Source organism: Lepidochelys kempii, chromosome 15 (assembly GCF_965140285.1).
Source record: "Lepidochelys kempii isolate rLepKem1 chromosome 15, rLepKem1.hap1, whole genome shotgun sequence".
NCBI classification, from domain to species: domain Eukaryota; kingdom Metazoa; phylum Chordata; order Testudines; family Cheloniidae; genus Lepidochelys; species Lepidochelys kempii.
Genome location: NC_136394.1, coordinates 15,280,669 through 15,299,452, shown reverse-complemented (window position 1 = coordinate 15,299,452; position 18,784 = coordinate 15,280,669). Strand labels below are relative to the sequence as shown.

Genomic DNA, 18,784 nt, shown 5'->3' with positions numbered 1-18,784 from the left:
TTCTCATACTGTACTACACGGTGTGCAGTCATTGAAAGGAATATGCACAAATGGAAGCTAGGTTATCTGCGATAAGTATCTTAGATCTACAGAAAATAGGTGTGTAGAAAAAAACAGGAGTTCACTGTCTGACGTTCATTCATCATACCCCAATCCAGTCAGATTTCAGGGTCTCAAACAATATACAGCATTGCTCCCCTGCTTTTCAGGCAACTATGCCAAAACTTTATTAACTTAATATTTTCCACACTGGTAACCAGCTGTCATATGGAATGGAAAGCAGCTCTCTGGAATGTTCGGGTATAAAAATCATTTGAAGGAAGTTTCCCTCCCTCAACACCACAGTTGCTTGATAAATATAGTACTTGTAGAAGAGGGAAGTCTCTACTATAGTCTCTACTACAGCACTGAAATGCGCTACAGACTTTTGTAACATGTTGCAAAGTCTGTAGCAAAATTCAAGGGGCATGGTTAACACACAGTTCAGTCTCATTAATGCTATAAAGATGAACCATATTATAATCTTGTGGGAGGATAACTGTTTGGACATGTTTTTGAGAGTTTGGAATGGCCTCAAATCAGGCTACAAATTACTGTTCTCCTGCAGGCATATCATCTTCCTTCTCCATACTTCCCAACTTTAAATGCACTCATATTTCCCCATGCTCAACTCCACAACAGTGTCTCAGCAGATGAGGATTTGGACTCTGTTCATCACTTGGGCATTTATCACATCATTTCAGAGTTCACCAAAATGGTAACTAGAATACTACATTCAGGTGCTTCTGCCAGAGGGTCTAATGTATTGCATTCACATTACTCACCCATCTGGGAGCGAGGAACATAGCTCGAGACCAAAACTTGGATCCCAGTAGGATAACCTATTCCTCTACTTCTAAGGTAGGGGCTGGCTTACATGTGCTTATCTTAAACTAGAGTTGTTTAAATAAAGTAGTGAAATCAGCCAATATCAACACAATTGACTTATGAGACAGCTGCATCTGAGAGCTGCCACCATACTAAGCCAAATATCAACACTAGAGTATGCCACAGCTCCTCTTTCACAGACATTACATAATTAAATGAAAAAAATATTACAGCAATATTTAACACACACAAGTCAGGCCCTAAAATAGTATTAAGATGAGTTAACAGTAATGCAATCACAATGCACATGTATCTTTTTAATATTAAGTGGCTGTAACCTTAAAATGTAGTATAGCCTTAAGAGGTGCATTTGGTATATGAAAGGTGTGATGAGTTGAGACCCCTAAACTTTCCTTTTTCCTGACATTTGTGTGTTTAAAGCTATCATGATACTGCATTGAGTGACGCTGCATTTTTCCCTTTGGTTCCTGCAGACTTTAAAAGTCATATCTTGCAGCACAGCATGGGGATGAGGAAGAGTGCAGGGGACTGGACTAGATGATCGAGGTCCCTTCTAGTCTTACGGTAAGAGGAATGTGCATGTCAGCCAGACTGGCAATATTTGGTTGCAGACAGTTTTATGCAAGGCTGGGGCAACAAGCAGTGAATTCACATTGTGAAGACTCTGCCATTGCAAGAGAGAAACTGAATTTTTAAACACAGCATAAACTTGCAAAATGCAGCAAAAATCAGCAATGTTTTTTCACCCAGGATTTCTCCAGATTCCTGATTTTAAGGCAGTTTTATTTTTCCCCTTGTTTATTTTAAAAAGAGGATTTTGCTATTTTCAATTATTAGTATCAGCTGAAGCTGCTAAGCAAAGCCCAGGTGTTAGGCCAAGTAGAGAGACTATATAGTTCTCCTTTTACTCTTCTGTACCAGACACACTCTGAAGCACCATTTTAAGTTTTTAGCAGATGCACAGTCCCAACTTAAATTTTCCCCCAAATTTGGCTAAAGGGCTATTCCTCCTGGAGGACTCACCATGTGATAGATTTGGTGGTTTTTATTTGGCTATTTAAGTTACTGGTGGGCAAAAATACTTCAATTAGTTTCCTAAATCCTTCTCTGGGCTGAGATCAGACATAGTATTAGGAAGTTATGAGTATATGGAAGTGAAAAGGGGAGGTCAGAGATGTAAGGGTTTTCATGGACATCCATATTAACTATAGTATTTGTTTATTGTCAACACATAGTTCACGGCAAGAAACTGACAGATGGGGACTAGGAGAAGGGAAATTTTTGGTCAAGGATACCTGCACAGACTCTGCCTCCTACATAAAAAAAAGCTCTTCGTGGTCACTAAAGCTCTGATGAAATATAGAATCTCTCTATTATTAATTTGGGTTTATAACACTAAAAAAAGCCCATACAAAAAAGGAGCTCCCTAACAATAGTTATACTTACAATAGTCACCCAGCAGCATTCAATACCAATATATAAACCAATTAGCTCAGCCAGCCAGCATCAAACGGAGACAAATTCTCAGCCTGACAATAAATGGAAATAGAAAAGTCCCTCAAACCCAACCGTACCCTAAAATGTTTAAGGTCTTATCCAAGAGACCTCCACCTAAGTCTCAGAGTACTCAATTTATCATCTTTTAAGAACTAAGAGAGGAGCCATCTTTGTTAGGATTTGAATCTGTCGTTCTATGGTTTCCAGGTATTTCAAACCTGACGCTCTGATCATCAGTGATGGAGCTCCACAGCAACACATGCTAAGTCATGGCATTATCCTAACATATCACTGAAGATCAACCACCACTGATTCACTACATTCCCAGAGGTGGTACTCCATTGCACAAACCTACAGACAACAGATACCTTGGGATAATACCAAGCATCCCTTGGCTTTAACCAACACAGTTACTTGAGATTAAGTTCACCATACACAGTGTCTTACCTTGGTCAGTTTTGGTTGCTGGCTTCCAGTTTTCAGCACTAATTACTGGCAGACAAACCTGCCCCTTTTCATCGATGTTAGGGTGATAGATCTTTGTTTTAAATGTAATCTTAGGAGGTTTGAATGGATACTCTGCTGGAAAGTTGATTTCGATTCTGAAGGCTCCCTTATCATATGGAGGATTGTCCTGCAAATGAAAAGACAGAACATTACGGGATTTAAGACATCAGAAGAGATACACGGGAAGGGACTGTGTGCTCAGTCTTTTGAATGGTCCATGTTTAAGATACACCTGTTGTCTGTATAGGCCTTCAAGTCCATTTACATGTCTAGATTTAGGTTTATGTGCCAGAAAATATCAAAAGCATAATATTCTTTTGCAAAGGGGTAATAGTGTTTTGTCAGTATTTGTATTTACCTTGAAAGGAGAAAAAAAGCCATGCATGTTATGGCAGCACTGAGGGGTGGCTGACATTTCTACTTGGTGAAAGCAGAACTTTGTGACATTGATAAAGAGGCCTCCAATCTCACAACTGTTAGTTATTCCCAATTTCACAAAGGTTTTCGAGTCCTTTCTTAGATACCCATTTTCTTCCTCAAGTTTTCAGTTTCTGTCTCTAAACCTAGTTATTTCATTTCTCCCAACATGGTGGTACAAACAGAGCAATCTGACTTGTCAGGTTTCCCTCTATGTTCTGAGAGAACCTTTTTGCTTTAGCTGACTGCATAAAATCTGCTGATCATTCATTTTTTTACTGCATCTGCTGATGAGAACACTGAATTCATGTGCAGTTTCAGGTGCTTTTCATCAGATCATATTGGGAGGAGTACAATAAGAGGACTATGAAAGTAGGGAGAGTGAAACTGAACAAGACAATGCTCAGAAACTGACAGCAACTGCAGCTAGACACAGTAGTCCTAGTTTCAAAAATTATTTTGAGAAACCCAGAAGAAAAATCAACTATTGATATTTTTAGAGTTTATCAAAATATAACATTTTATACTGCAAACAATAATTCCAGCATGAAAAACTACTCAGGATATTGGGGAAAGGGAGATTCAGAATAGCTGGAAGTGAGTTTTTACTTAGTGTACGGTTTAACTTCCCCCACCTAGCAGCCAGTCAGTCCAATCCCTTTAATCAAAACCATTTTAGAAATTAAAAATGAGCTCTCCAGTATTAGCATCTTTAGGGAAAGAACAACACTCTACAGGGAAAGGAAAATAGTATTAAACCTATGGGGAGAGATTCTGTGTTGTCCTCGAAGACAGAAAAGAACTCAAAAGCTAGGATGTGGGGTGGTGAAGATGCCTTTAAACCACTTTACATCCATCCAGTTTTCTCAAGTGACCCTGGCATAATTTAGTCAGCCTTGGAAGCCTGTTTAACTTACAACAGCGTGCCCTATGAGCCGTACTGCTGCCTGGAATCTCTGCAACACTTCATACTGAGGCTTCACCCTGGCCCAGATACACTGTCGAGTCAGGGCTTACAAATCTTTCACAGATCCTGTGCTGGCCAGATCCTGGGCTTTTACAGCTACTTTATACAGCTATAACCCTTATTCCCAGCACAAGAGGTCAGAGCAGAGGTAAGGATCTGACTCAAGAAGCTGAATTACAAGATTACATGCAAAGGGTTGTTCATCACTTATACTTGAACATGAATGACTGTAATGCTCACTTTGAATGTTTGCGCTACACCTTTCACTCCCCAAAAGGCCATCCATTGTGACCAGTATTTAAAAGGAAGATTCAGTTTATGATAAATCAATAAATGTATTTTACAAGGGCACAAGGAGTCTGATGTTCTTTTATATTTCATATTTTGAAACTGAAACAAATATAGTATAGAAATTCAATGACATGCATAAATTTGTTTCAATGTATAGAATACGAAACCACCTTATCCTGCAAGGTTTTTTTTTAAATTAATGACCTGTTATAAATCATGTAAAATAAGCAATATACAAAAAATCTGACACAAATCTGTAGAGGAAAAACCCAAGATAACAAGCTGTCTTTGACTTGTTTCATAACCGGGTGACTGCTTATTCCTTTAAACAATGTTTTAGAGACAAATATAGCAGGCTGAGCTACTTCTAGAACTGTATCCTCCACAACAACCTTAACTGAGCACTACACAAAATATCACTCAATAAGCCTGCCTACCGCATATGCCAGATAATTTCTCAATTGTACATCAAGCATCACTTTTACAAAAGCTGTGGAGAGGGGTTGGCCAGAAGGGAGATTAAAAATATAGAACTGGACAATCAATAACTAGCCAAAGCTAGTTGAAATACTGATAATTTGTTGTTTTTAAAAAATCCTTGTCAGCACTTTTAAAAAATACATATACCTGGTACTTCAAAAGCAAATTTAACATCAAAAAGCTTTCATCTGTACCCAGATTATGTCTGCTGATTTAAAAAAAAAAGTTTACTCAATGTGACAGCTGAATATCAGACAATTCTAGACCAGTGAAGCAAAGAAAGGAGAGGATTATTATTTGTATTAAGTCCTCCCTTTAAATAATGACCCAAGGTGCTTTTTAAATATGTACAAAAACATAAGATCCTTAATACATGTAGATTCAGCGACAAAACGTTATTTTAAAATAATTTCCTCATAATAATGCCAAAACAGGAGCTCAAAGTTCCGTTTCTCCTGCAAAAGCACATAACAAAAACCTAAAGCGGTCCTTGGGATGCAGCTCCCAATGCTGTTTTTGGTGTTTGTGATGTCATGAATTTGGAATACTTTTCTCGGCAAAGTTCAAGTGTTGATGAGCAGAAATCTTTGTTTTAAACGAACACCTCATTTTTAAAGCTACATATTTTCTGTTAATTTTTTTAAGATCAAACATTTTGAGGGTTTTGGGTTTTTTTTTTTTTGATTTATTTTTTAAGAAATAGATCACCATAAAATGTTTTTCTTTAAAAAGAAAAGTACACTCTCAGCTTTTGGAAGAATGCCAAAGCAGTAAAATGCTGTACAAGAACCATAAACAGTGTTTTATTAAAAATATATTACTTAATAGAAATCTCCTCTAACGGTCAAATCCTGCTCACTTTATTCACAAAAGAGGCACTAAAGACTCAAAGGGATTATTTGCATCAGTCGTTCTACAGTGTTTCAAATCCAAAGGATCAGCAAGAATCTTGATGTAGCACGCATGATCCACGTTCAGGAGTGGCTTTCAACTAACAAAGCCAGAAGCGCTGCAGAGCTGATGTTGAAAGTCTTTAAGATCACATGCAGATTATATTTCTCTCCAGCTTTCTACTGCATCCAACCAAAAGGCAGTATTGATGTCCAAGTAGCCCAACTCTCCTTTCCACAGACTAGATGCAGCTGTTCATTCAGGAAAGTGAGCACGGAACTTGGTAGTGGAAAATGCCCAAAATAAAGAAGGTGAAAATCCATATGACTTCAACCAGACAATCCAATACATTGGATTCCTCCCTTCCCCTTTCCAACAAATCCCTCTCTATTTGACTAGTATAGTAGTAATTTACTTTTAGGGTTTGTCTAAACAGTGGGGTAATACAGTCTACAGAGGTGTGATTTCTAAAGCGCTCTAACGTATCAATATACCCCGTGGATCCTGCTGGTGCATACTACAGGTTCCCTAGTGAGTTTTCACATAATATAAACAGCATGCTGTTAAAGCACACCAGCAGGTTCTACACAGACCAATTAGTGCACAGCACCTTAGTGCATTTTAGAAATCATACGCCCATATAATACATTTCCCCACCATGTAGACAAGCCCCAAAGTTGCCTATTAACACTCCTCTTTCAAAAATACAAAACCACGGGCAAGGTTTTTAAAAATGGATGCCTAAAGTTAGGCAAGGATTTAGGTACTTAAGTGCATACATAAGTGACCTGTTTTCCAAGGGGTGCTTAGATTTTAAAAACCTAGCAATTTGAGCCTAACTTAAATACCCAATCCTGAAAATCCAGGCCAAATTCTTTCGCACTGAGCATTTTCAAGTAGTGAGACTAAATTTTTTTGGAAAGGCTATCAAATGGAATTAATTGCACATGTTTTCCTATGTATTTCCATCCTTTTCTCCATTATCTTGAGTCAACAGTTTTAAACCATGTGGATAGTCAGCTATGATACCACAGCACACCTTGGACTCCAGTTATTTTTGTACTGCCTGCACCAGTTTAAGACCTGTTGGTTTAGGCCCACCTTCTCTGGCATAAACAAAGTATTCTAGCAGAGCTGTTTTAAAACAATTTCAAAATTATTCCTGCTAAAATGAGGGTAAATACGGTTTGCCTGGCTACTATGATACAACCATAACTGTTTTAATACTCTTATCACCAAGTCTTAATGGCCAGGCAAACTATGTTTACACCAAATTAGCAGGAACCATTTAAAAATAGTAAAAATGGATTCACTAACATGATCTAAGTGCCAACATACACAAAGCTTTTGTATTTGCTTAGTCTAGCTGTTTCAAAGCACAAGATTCTTTACATGTTACTGCGTGAGCTGTGAATTATGGGCTACCTCCACATAAACAGATACCCGGAAAATAGTAGCGTGCCTACATCTCTCTCTCTCCCCACCCGCAACTAAGTTGACAATAAGTGATTGTTAAGCAACTTAAATGCTCAAATCACCTTACAACAGTGTTTGTTTTATAGTCTACGCAGCTTTATCTCAAAAGCTCCATCCTTCCTACAGACTTCTAAAAATTTCATTATGTATCACGTACAAACCTAGGTTACATTTAGTGCAGTCAGAATTCAATTTTTTCTAATTTTTACTGTTGAAAACCTTTTTAAAAAAAAAAAATTGTTTTTTTCCTATTTTGAACTATTGTGATTTTTGCTGTTGGGGGTGGGGTGGGGGTAGGGCTGGGGTTAGGGCAGCACTAACAGCAGGGTTGCAGGGGGTTTCCTGTGCAGCTGAGGGGCCCAAGACACCAGGTACAGGGGATGCTGCAGTCATCCTGGCCCAGTAGAGATCTCCTTCAGACCTGGCCAGGGGTAAGGATTAGCCCTGGGTCATGAAGCTGGCCACCCCACTGCTGAACTGCTCCTGCTTGGGGATGGCTCCCATGTTCTGGGCTGGTGAATGAACAAGTGGGGCTGTAACCATGGAGCTGCAGGGCCGGTGACACTGGATCCCTGCAAGCACAAGGTGCAGGGAAGGCTGGGGTCCTGGCGGGGCACAGGAGAGATCCCCATCCAGGACTGTGAGGAGGAAGGAGGAGGACAAAGATGAGTCCCTGGCTGTGGGGGAGGCCACCCCACTGCTAAATGGCTCTTGCCCAATGATGGAGCCATTCAGCAGTGGAGTAGCCTCCTCCACGGCTGGGGACAATACTGACTTCTCCTCACAGTCCTGGCCAAGGGTCTCGAGTCTGCCGGGCCAGGACCACAGCTTTCCCTGCATCTCGTGCCTGCAGTGATTAGGCGTCTCCAGCCAGGAATGTGTGAGCCATCCCCAGACAGGAACTCTTCAACTACAGGGTGGTGTCTGGCACAGCCAGAGACTTGTGGTCCTTCTTTGCAGTCCTGGCCAGGGATCTCTGCTCCAATGGGCCAGGATAATCGCAGCCTCCCCCGCACCCTAATGCCTGCAAGGATTGGGTTTCACTGGTGCTGCAGCTGTCTAGAGAGCCCTCCGCAACTCTGCTGACACACAAGTAAGGGAGTGGGGCTGTGACAGCAAAGTTTCAGTGGGCTCCCTACATGGCTACAGCACTGGTGGTACCTAATCCCTACAGGTGCAAGGTGCAGGGAAGGTTGCAGTCTCCTGGTATTCTCAGCTGGTGAGAGAGAATGCAGGTCCGTGCTAGTGAGGATGCAGAGAGCTCCCTGAACTGTTGCAGGAGCCATTCAGCAGTGGGTTGGCCTCCCCCACAGCTGGAGGCTCATCGTCCTTCCCCTTGCAGTCCCAGCCAGGGGCCTCGACTCCATCCCCACTGTGGTATCAGGTGAAGCGCAGGGAGCCCTCTGCAGCTGGATCCACTCACTCCCCTGACAACAGGACTCCAGAGTACTCCCTGAATTGCCGGAGGGCCAGTGACACTTGATTGCTGCAGGCAAAGTGACTGTTACCAATTTATTTTCTTTTTTGTCAATTTCAGTGTGTCATCTGAAATCAGCATTTACCAAGTTATAAATTAAAACTGAATCCTGCAAAGCCTAGTTATTTTTATAACCAGTAAATAACAGGTATATTTTCATTCAACCATTCACTGGATCTTTTCTTCTTCAAACATAACCAGAATAACCAAAGTAATGTTTTATAATAGCAAATAATCACTCATTTGTCAGGGTGCAACAATTATGTAATGGCCACCTACAGTACTAATAAACTATCGATTTGCAAGAGTTTTTTCCCCCCCCTCAGCACAAGTCATCACCAGGTACAAATGGTCTGTGGATTGCTTTTAAGCACAATATAAGTGTTCTATACTCACAGGAACAATAAGCCCTTGCCAAGTCAATAAATTAGCTTCATCAACCTGGATATTACGGAAGTTTTTCATTCCACATTTGCGGATTTCTTCAAGCTCCTGAAAAGCAAGCAGAGTGTAAGTATACATTAATAACAGTAATAAGCAGCATGTTCATTTATTTTTTTTCAAGAAACTTAGAAATGAAAATGGGTTCCTTTGTTTTATATTAAATGAGTTTGTGGTTTCAGAAGTGACAAGCCACATAATTAATAAAACAAATGGAATTCCTACACCTATAAAGAATCGGGGTTATCTAAGGCAGGGAATCAAAATCTTTATTTGCTGAATTAAGGGATATGCCATGGAGCTACAACAAAAGCATGGTTAATAATATTGCATCATAGCTATATATTTTATTTACACTTTTGTTACACTCACCTGTATATCAGATTCATTTGTTTAAAAAGCTTATTCTCAAAGAATTTGTGGATTGAGAATATTGTATCAACTTGTCAGCTACAAATACAAGTAACAGATGTGTTAGGACTTGTCTATGGGAGAAAGCTACGCTCGTTTAAAGGTATTATTTTAAACCAAACTAATTAAACTTATACAAACTACCGTGTGGACACTTATTTCGGTTTAAGATTTAAACTAAACTGAAATATGCCCACTTTAAACCAAAATAAGTATCCACACAGAGGTATGTACCAGTCTAATTAGATTGGTTTTAAAACCAATCCAGTGCACCTCCATCATGCAGACAAAGATCCAAGTTAAGGCTGAAAAACAAAAAGTTAACAGCAATATTACAGCCATTTGGGTACTTACTTACCTACCTTCAGGAATTGCAATATAGTTAACTAACTGCATGAGCTAAGAAACTATATTATCCCTTCCTTCAGAAATTATTTCTGAGGGAATGACAAGCCTTGTGAGCCAAAATGTTATTAACTAGTTTTCAGTGAAAAAAAAAAGCCAATTACATACAAGTGTACACAATATTTTGAGAGAGTTTAGGTCAAGGAGAACAAACACTACGTCTATTTCCTTTATTAATAAATACATCAGTAGTTTGCAAAGGGCACTCGCAGTGAAACAAAAAAACTACTCTCTTATTCTTTTAGAACTAGAGTGTTACTATGGCATGATTAAATGTAAGTTCAACCGGAAGACCAAAGTCCAAACTCACATACTTAAAGGTTCATTTTCTATTGTGTATGTTGTATGTCAGAATAGACATAAGCACAGCTAAGGAGCATGTCCAGAACATAAGGTTCAGACTTGTTTTCGAGACACTAGAAATGACTAATTAGTCTGGTCCCCTGGCTCCAGTGCCATTAAATATGCCCCAACTTTTTCAATATTACAGAAATAGGGGTTTTTGTGATTAGATTATGCTTTAGAGCATGAAGACACACACATCAAGAGTCCCATGGATTGCCATTCATAGGGATATGCTAAACCTAAACCATGCTGTTCAGTGGAAGATAACCTTTATTAGCAGCAGCAATAAGGAGGCATCATATGTCCATTTTAACTATGAATCTAGTACTATGCTAGGTATTTGGTTTTGGACACTGAAAGTACAAAAGGTCTCAGTTCAAAAGCACAGAAGATTGTGGTGTTTTTCTGAGAAACTCAGGAAGGTACGTAACTAATTCAGTTGCGTTTTCAACTGGTTCATTTCTTTTTTTTGCATATAGCACTGTTGTGCAGTCACATTGAACTACCCTTTTTCATAACCCACAATTTTAAACAATGAAGCCCATTCTAAACCAAAAATAACTTATGGGATATCATGAAACGGGCAAGTTACAGATACAGATCAACCATCACACATTAAAACAGAACATATTCATGACTGATGCCTTCTCCCACAAAACACAGATGGATAGAAAAATTGGTTATTTTAGACATTATCTAACTCTTGATAGATGTTTATATAATATGTATAATTTATATTAGTTTCTCTCAAATGGCCCCCCATTTAAGATCACGGTCACACTGTACTAGGTGTTATACAAAAAAAACAGGAAGATATGGTCCCTGACCAGAGAGCTTACAATCTAATACATATAAAAGCAGATGAAGGATGAAGTAGTTATATAAAGACAAGTTAACTATCAATTGATCAGTGTCTGTCTCCCTCTAAATAATTAACGCATTTAAATGTGGTAAGCTTTGAAAAAATGAAAAAAAAAAAGATGTTAATTTAAAGAGGTAAACTCTCACGTTTGTTTTAAAAACTTGACATGTCTGTAATGTGGTTGATTTAAGAAATACAATAAATACAGTGCAGAAGTTAACTGTGATCACCACAAAATTATTAAGGTTTGTATGTAACCAAAGAAAGTTTCAAATGAACCAGCAAGCCTCTCTCTGGTTCCCTTAAAATCCTTCATTCAAAGTTGACAGAATTAAGTTTTTCTCCAGTAACCCTACTGGCTCTGCAACGCTTCCATTTGAAATGACATATAATAGTGAAACCCATTCAAGAGACTCCCAGCCCATCAAGTATCTCCAAATATCTGAGCCTGATTCTCCACCACCTTTCACCTACTGTAGCAATTTCTACTTATGCAAAGGAAGTACAAAGTAGGTATAAAAAGTTGCCATCTCAGACTAGAATATAATACATATATTTTAAACAGGCATGACTACACAAGGTGCAAGACTGTGGAGAATCAAGTCCTTGAGTACAATCCTACTCTGCCTTTACTAGATCATCATCTCCATTAGACAAACATTTTTTGTTAGTCCCTTGTGTGGCTGCTTCAAGTTTCACTTTATACTCAAAAATGACTGTCTGAAAGTAGCACTGTGAGGTTCCATATTTATTGCAAATCAGTAACTTCCATATTAAACTTATTCAGTTTAGAAGTGGCTTTTTGCTTACTGCCCCCCCTGCAAATTCAACCAGGAAGCTGCAAATCAAATTGTGTTCTTTCTGGATGATGCAATGCCAGGAATAAAGATTTTGTAACAGAAATTTAGTTACTTTTGTTGGGGATACACAATTCATAATAAAATATTAGCACAGCAAAGGCAACATAGCTAATGAATAAAAACATACTTTTGTCAAAGAAAGAAAGAAAATATGATTCTGCTGAATGTCCACAGGCAACAGGCTGGTAAAAGGTAGTAGTACCATGTTCAGAGACAGAAAAATGACTAATTTCACCTTAAGATCACACTGACTCTGACAGGACAAAAAGGTCTTTTGGAAGTGAGAGACTGAGACCAAACATGCATTTTTTTCAAAAAGAAACCTTAAGGTTAGAAATGTAGCGAATAGCTCAATTCCCATTCTCTCCCACCCCCTTTAATGTTGTTTTAAATAATGTAAATTATTGCCTCTGAGAGAGTGTACTAATAGCTAGAACACAGAAGTGGGAGTGCACACTCCTAATTCCAGTTCTGCCACTGACCCTGCGTGTGACATTGCTGAACTAGGTTTCCCTTTTATAACATGGAGACATCTACTTATTTTAAAGGGATGTGTTGGGACTTCAAGTAAGTAAAGTGTTTCGACAAGTTCAGATAAAAAACACAGTACAGTATATAACATGGAGAATATACTGTTTGATAGGTAATATTTAATCTTCAGGTACAGCACTGAAGGGACCAGATCACAAAAAGCATTTAGTATTTTTCCTTACGTATGTTACAGTACTGAAAATGAAAAAAGTACTTTTCACCATTTATGCTGTTTGAAAGCATAAATTAAAAATTAAAAATCAAGCAAAAAGTAAAAGAAAAGAAAAATAACTTGAAATCTAGTCAGTTAAAAAAGAGTTAAAAGTAATTTCAAGTACTGCACTTGCACCCGAGTCCCTCTGCCAGTTTGTGATTTTATAAACAGGCTAAAAAAAAAAAAAAAAAAATGTTCCTGCTGCTTTCTGAAAAAGCCACACAAACAAGGAAAACCAACTTTGGTCCCAATCCTGCAAACTCTTGCGCATATGAACCATCCCAAGACTGGGGCCTGCCTCAATGATTGTCTACACAGGGAAAACAGGGAAACTGACTATACGCAAAGGGTTTAAACCCAAAGCCCATTGAAATCGGTGGAAAGACTCTCATTGACTCCAATAAGCTTTGCATCAGGCACAAAGTAAATAAACCGAATAGAGAAAAAATATTCTGTAATCTTTTATTTATGAACAAGAGTAGGTAAACAATTTCTAAACATAAGTGTTTTTATGATGAATATGTCTCTTAGCCAGTGGTAAGAAGTTGATCTATTTCAATTTCTGGTTCTCTGGTACTGCAGGGCAGTGTTTGTTTTTTTTAAAAAAACTTTAAATTTAAATAAAAAAAATCATGAGAATATTTAGTTTTCATAAAAGCTGTAGTTAAGGTTCCATTGAAACATTACAATTTTGTGTTTTCACATATTCTTTATTTTCTGAATAATTCTTCTTTCCAGCAGAAAGTTTCTACGTTTGATCTCTGCTCAAAAGTGAATTTTGAGTAAAATATCGTCACCCATTTTTGAGTTATAAAACCGTACTGTTCTCACTCCTGCTGTAAAATGTGTACGCTTTTTTTAAAAAACACCAACACGAAAACAGATAAAGTTTATGTTTCTCCTGACTAGTTGTTACTGAGGAGTAAAGGCCAGAACAATTAAAAACCTACACATACAAAGTATGAAAGCTATAAACTGAAAAAAATCTGATTAAAAATACAAAATTCTCAATAAATTTGGCGTTATTATACTGTTTACAACACTAAGGCATAATGTAAATACATGCCATCAACATTAATTACATGGGTGTGGTTCTGAGATTTATTTCACCGTGGAGTTCATTGCTTCATAAATGTTTGCTATGCAAATATGGGAGTACACAAAGAAAAGATTAAAATAATCTTCCTTTGCCATTCCTCACTTCCTTAAAACATAAAAACAAAAGCTTACATTAACAGACTATTAATTATACTTTTTTAAAAACTAAAAACCCCCAGAAGTGGAAATATTATAGACCTAATAGAAACCTTTACTTGGTCATATTATAGTTGGGACTTCAACAGGAGCTTTACCTGAGGAAGGAGTGTCAGATACTGTCCAAGAGTGTCTTCTGGACTACTAATTATGTTTTTAAATATATATCTCTATATACAGTAGTCCCAACCCAATTTAATAAAAGTACAAGTTCCATACATGGTATTTTATATTAACATGATGTATACCTACAAAGACAAGTAACTTCACCACCTTTCTCATATAAGCCTCCCTCTCATCTTTAACTGTACCACCAGCTAGTGTCATCTCTCCATCCACCTACCGTAGGATTTTATACTGTTGCCTATCACTGTGGTATCCAAGTGACTTCCGCATAAAATCAATAGCATCAACAAAATCCTTTATTATGGACACCATGGAGTCTCTGGCACTCCTCCCTTTCTGGGATCAAAACTCTGCTTGGGGTAGGGTTTTTGTGGTGTTGGTGAATAAGGGTTAGTAACAGTTTGGAAATAAACAGGGTCTTTGAATTGTGAGTGTCAGCTACGGTGTAAAAGCTCTCTCAGAAGGGAAGTCCTTACAGGGTTTCCTAAGACAGACTCCAGATTCACCACTTCCCTTCTGAAAGACTGTTCCATAGCTGGATCCTTTCGACAGAGAATGCTTTGTCACCAGCTCTCACATGCTTTGAGATCTGCACTGTCCTAGAAGAGCTCAGCTGTCACAGTGGCTTATAGATTAAAACTGGGTCTTTGATGTACTCGGGGCTTAATCCACTAACTGCGTTTGTTATGATAAACTTGGGGCCTGATCCTGTAAAATGCTCATGCAAGTAGCCCCCAATGACTTCAATTAGACTATTCAGATGAATGAGAGTTTGTGACGAAACGCCACTATTTGCTGTTTGTACAGGGCCTAGCACAACGGGGCTCAGGCCCCTAGACACCACCACAACGCCCCCTCCCTGTTTTGAATGTTTATGATTGTAACCATACAATTGCATTTGTGTAAATTTTAGTATGTCATATTAAGATTCGAAAGTTATTAAATATAATTTTAGAAATATTTGATTTTTATTGGTAAATATCAATTTCACTGTCACAAAACAAAACATACTTCAATCAATAATAACTAAAATGTATAGCCAGGCAAAGAAAGAAAAATGCTACTTGAGAACAGAGTCAAAACCCAGGGATTTAGATTTTTGAATTAGACTTGTTACGAATGGACTAACGAGAGGACTAGTAAAAACAGCTATGATTTGTTGACTTAAGGATATTTACTTTGTATATTTTGACATATTGACAATTTGTATTTTAAGTTATAAAGCTTGAATTTTTTGAATCTCAGTGTCTACTGTCATTAAATAATCTTCTGATTCCCCATAGCTTCCTGCAACTGAACATTTAAAATGATAGAGAAAAGTGCTTATGACCCATAATTTCACAAAAACGTAAAAAAATTAATTGATAAAAATCTAAAAAACGCTCAAAAATAAACATCAATATTATCCATTGAAATTACAAAAAATAAAAATTGAATTCTGCCAAGACTAAATATAAAGAATGGCTCTCTCAATTTAAAGAGAGAGATCAGTTTTCACCCGTAAAGTGGGGATGATACTACGATCTCCCACACTTTGTCTTGTCTCTCTTCACAGCAAGCACTATCACCTACCACAACAGGACTCTGATCTCAAGTGCAGCCTCTTGTTGTTGGTGTAATATAAATAAATAACCATGATCCATGTCAATGGTTCCAAACAACTCCATACTTCAGAAATTGTTTTATTTTAATTCATTTACATCCCTGTTCACATGAATGTTATATTTTGAACAATCTGCAGGAGGTTCCAAATTTATTTTCAGTTATAAAACAAACTATATTTAGTTCAAAGATCTGTAAGAAAGTTAAGAGATTTTAAAATTATTATTAATTATTATTATTATTAACAAGTGTGAAAATACAGAGCTAAAATTGGATTTCCTTTGAGGTTTTGAGCATTCATTACATTTTATGACCCTAAGCTTTTTAAAAAAGTATAATTTAAATAACTGAGAAAACATCCAATTATCATCACTATTTAAAAAGAAAAAACAAAAAACAGAATCTGTTCAGCAATGGAACACTTACGGATGCAGTTTGTGGTACTGTGGAACTGTACTACAGTCCAAAATCCTGAAACTGGGGGTGGGGTGATGGGAGTGGGTAATAATATCTACTAATTGTGGTGTATAAGAAGGAAATTTCTGAACTGTTAAGGGCATTTTGCAGCTGCTGAACTCATGGGGAAAAGTTTCTGATTACCACGATTCATGAACACGAAACAAAAATGAAAGTAAAATCAAGTAATAGATTCTCCACGCTCTCAAAATCAATCAAGGTCTGGCCACAAATTTTTTCTAGAAGAGATATGTCTAAGTGCAGACAGAAGAATCAAATGCTTCAAAAAACTATCACCTATATACTGTCTCTGTAAACATACTGCAGCAATAACACCATAAAACGTAGCAGAATGATAACTAGCTTTGGTAGATACTTAGCAATATTAACTATTGCCTCTGCAGCCCTCCAGACTTTTAAGATTATATTATTTTTGCTCCTGTTTAGAAACGTACTAGGAGTATTTATGCACATTTTTTACTTTTCACAAATTTTAAGAAGGTATATATGACTGAATATGAAATTCAATTTCAAATAAAACAGAAGAGCTAAGGTTATTAAAACATAAAATAACTACTCTTGTTCACCATGTGAAATGGAGCGAGTTCTTATTCTGACATATTTGCAACAACAGCTTCATATGTGGTAGCAGTTAAGATATATTATTAAAAATAAAATATATTAAAAAATAAACAAAAACCTAAGTTAGTTCAGCCTCATCAAGCTCCTCAGGAGCAGTTTATGTTCCTCGCTGACATGGATGTTATCTTGTGTGCATGACTCTGCATCGAAGGTGTTCTACTGTTTAAATTACAATCTACACTCAGAACAAATTTAAATAGCAAAGCTAATCTTAAATGAAATCAATATTAAACTATCACAATTCTCTTTGTCCTTATAATCCGTGGGCATTTTTGAATGTATAACTCAAGTTTCACACCCCAATCCAGCATCCGGCTCGACAAGGATAGAACCCTATGTCCGGGTGGAACCCCATTGACCTCAGTGAGGCTCTGGGCAGGGCTCCACCGGCCTGAAGCCAGTTTCAGGATCCAGACTTAAAAGAACAAAACTAATGGAAGTGGAACCAAACTTCTCTTCCATCAAGTACAAGATATGGGAAAAATGAAGAACATTGAACAACATTCAGTTTAGTCCTTGCATCTATGTATCATGTGGTTAAACTATATCATCTATCTAACTCAGGTTATGAACACCTAAGTGCAAAGATCAAGGTGTGTTTGTATTAATACCACGTACAGAGATAATTATAGTTGTTGCAGTCCCACTAGGTGCTAAACAGAAAGTGTGGCAGATCCCTGCCCTGAGTAGTATGCAATCTGAATTGATGATAACGATGTCATCCACGACATAAGACTGTAAACTTCTGGGGGCAGTGACTGTCTTCCTAGGCATCGGAAAAGCATCTTACACATTGTGAGAGCTATTGCAAGAGAACAAATAATAAAGATACAAAACTGAACAACTGAATAGAATAAAACTACTAAATAAAACCAGTCTTAAGTAAAAACCAGCCACCACAGGCGGCGGCCGCGCTTTACACTATTATACATACGTCAGAAGGAACAGAGGTTTGGAAACGCAAATGCGTTTGTGTTTAAGGCAAACTGAGCGAAGTGACTTCTGAACCCAGGCCTATAATGTCAACGGGATAAACCAGCCACGTCTCCCTCACGCGCGGGGCAGATTAACGTTAAAAGCACACAAATGCCGGACAAAACTCAACTTAAAATAAGCCTGGGAGGGGGGGAACCCTCCGTCCGTCCGTCCCACCCCGTCCTATCCTCGTGGTCCCGGCAGGCCGGGGCTCCTGCCCGCCGGGGGCTGCGGGGCGCTCGGGCAGCACTGCAGCCAGCTCGGGCGAATCGCCGCCATCCCGGGGAGCCCGGGGGGAGAAAGCCCCCGCCCTTCCTCTTTGCTTAGTCACGGCAGGAGCCCCCTCAGGGAGGGGCCCGGCCCGGGCCCCTCGAGCGCCCTTCGCTGGCTCCCCACACGGGGCCAGGCAGCCGCGGGGGCTGTGGGGCGCCCTGGAGCCCGGCCCCGGGCAGAGCGGGTGGAGCGAGGCCCCGCCGAGGCGCGGCCTAGATGCCGGCTGTTCCCGTTCCGGTCTCCTCGTCCCGCGGGCTGCCGCGGGGGGGAGGGGAGAGTTCCCCGCGCGCCCCGAGTTGGGGGGGGGTCGCTGCCTGCCCCCCCCGGCACGGAAGGGGCCCGGGGCGGAAGCGCACCTTCCCCAAGCCGCCCCCCACTCGGTCCTTCCCCGGCGCGGGGCTGGATGTTACCTTCATCAGCCTCCTGCTGGCCGCCATCTTGGATCTGCTTCTGCTGCCCCACAATGCATAGCGGCTGCGGGCTGGGCGGCTAAAGC

The 18,784-nt window shown here is 39.0% G+C and overlaps 1 protein-coding gene across 3 annotated transcripts in view; it reads right to left on the bottom strand.

Annotated features, from left to right (window-relative positions):
* Positions 1 to 18,784, bottom strand: part of UBE2L3 (ubiquitin conjugating enzyme E2 L3) — a 22,364-nt gene extending 3,580 nt beyond the window's left edge. Inside the window, exons 1-3 of one of the 3 annotated variants that reach the window (XM_073313523.2) lie at positions 18,699 to 18,784; positions 9,288 to 9,383; positions 2,833 to 3,019 (exon numbers count right to left, since the gene is read on the bottom strand). In XM_073313523.2, coding sequence (XP_073169624.1) covers positions 2,833 to 3,019; positions 9,288 to 9,383; positions 18,699 to 18,725 — 310 coding nt within the window. In that variant the 5' untranslated portion in view covers positions 18,726 to 18,784. Of the gene's footprint in view, positions 1 to 2,832; positions 3,020 to 9,287; positions 9,384 to 17,658; positions 17,919 to 18,145; positions 18,457 to 18,698 lie in introns of those variants that run through there. The other 2 variants (XM_073313524.2, XM_073313522.2) reach the window with 2 other exon arrangements.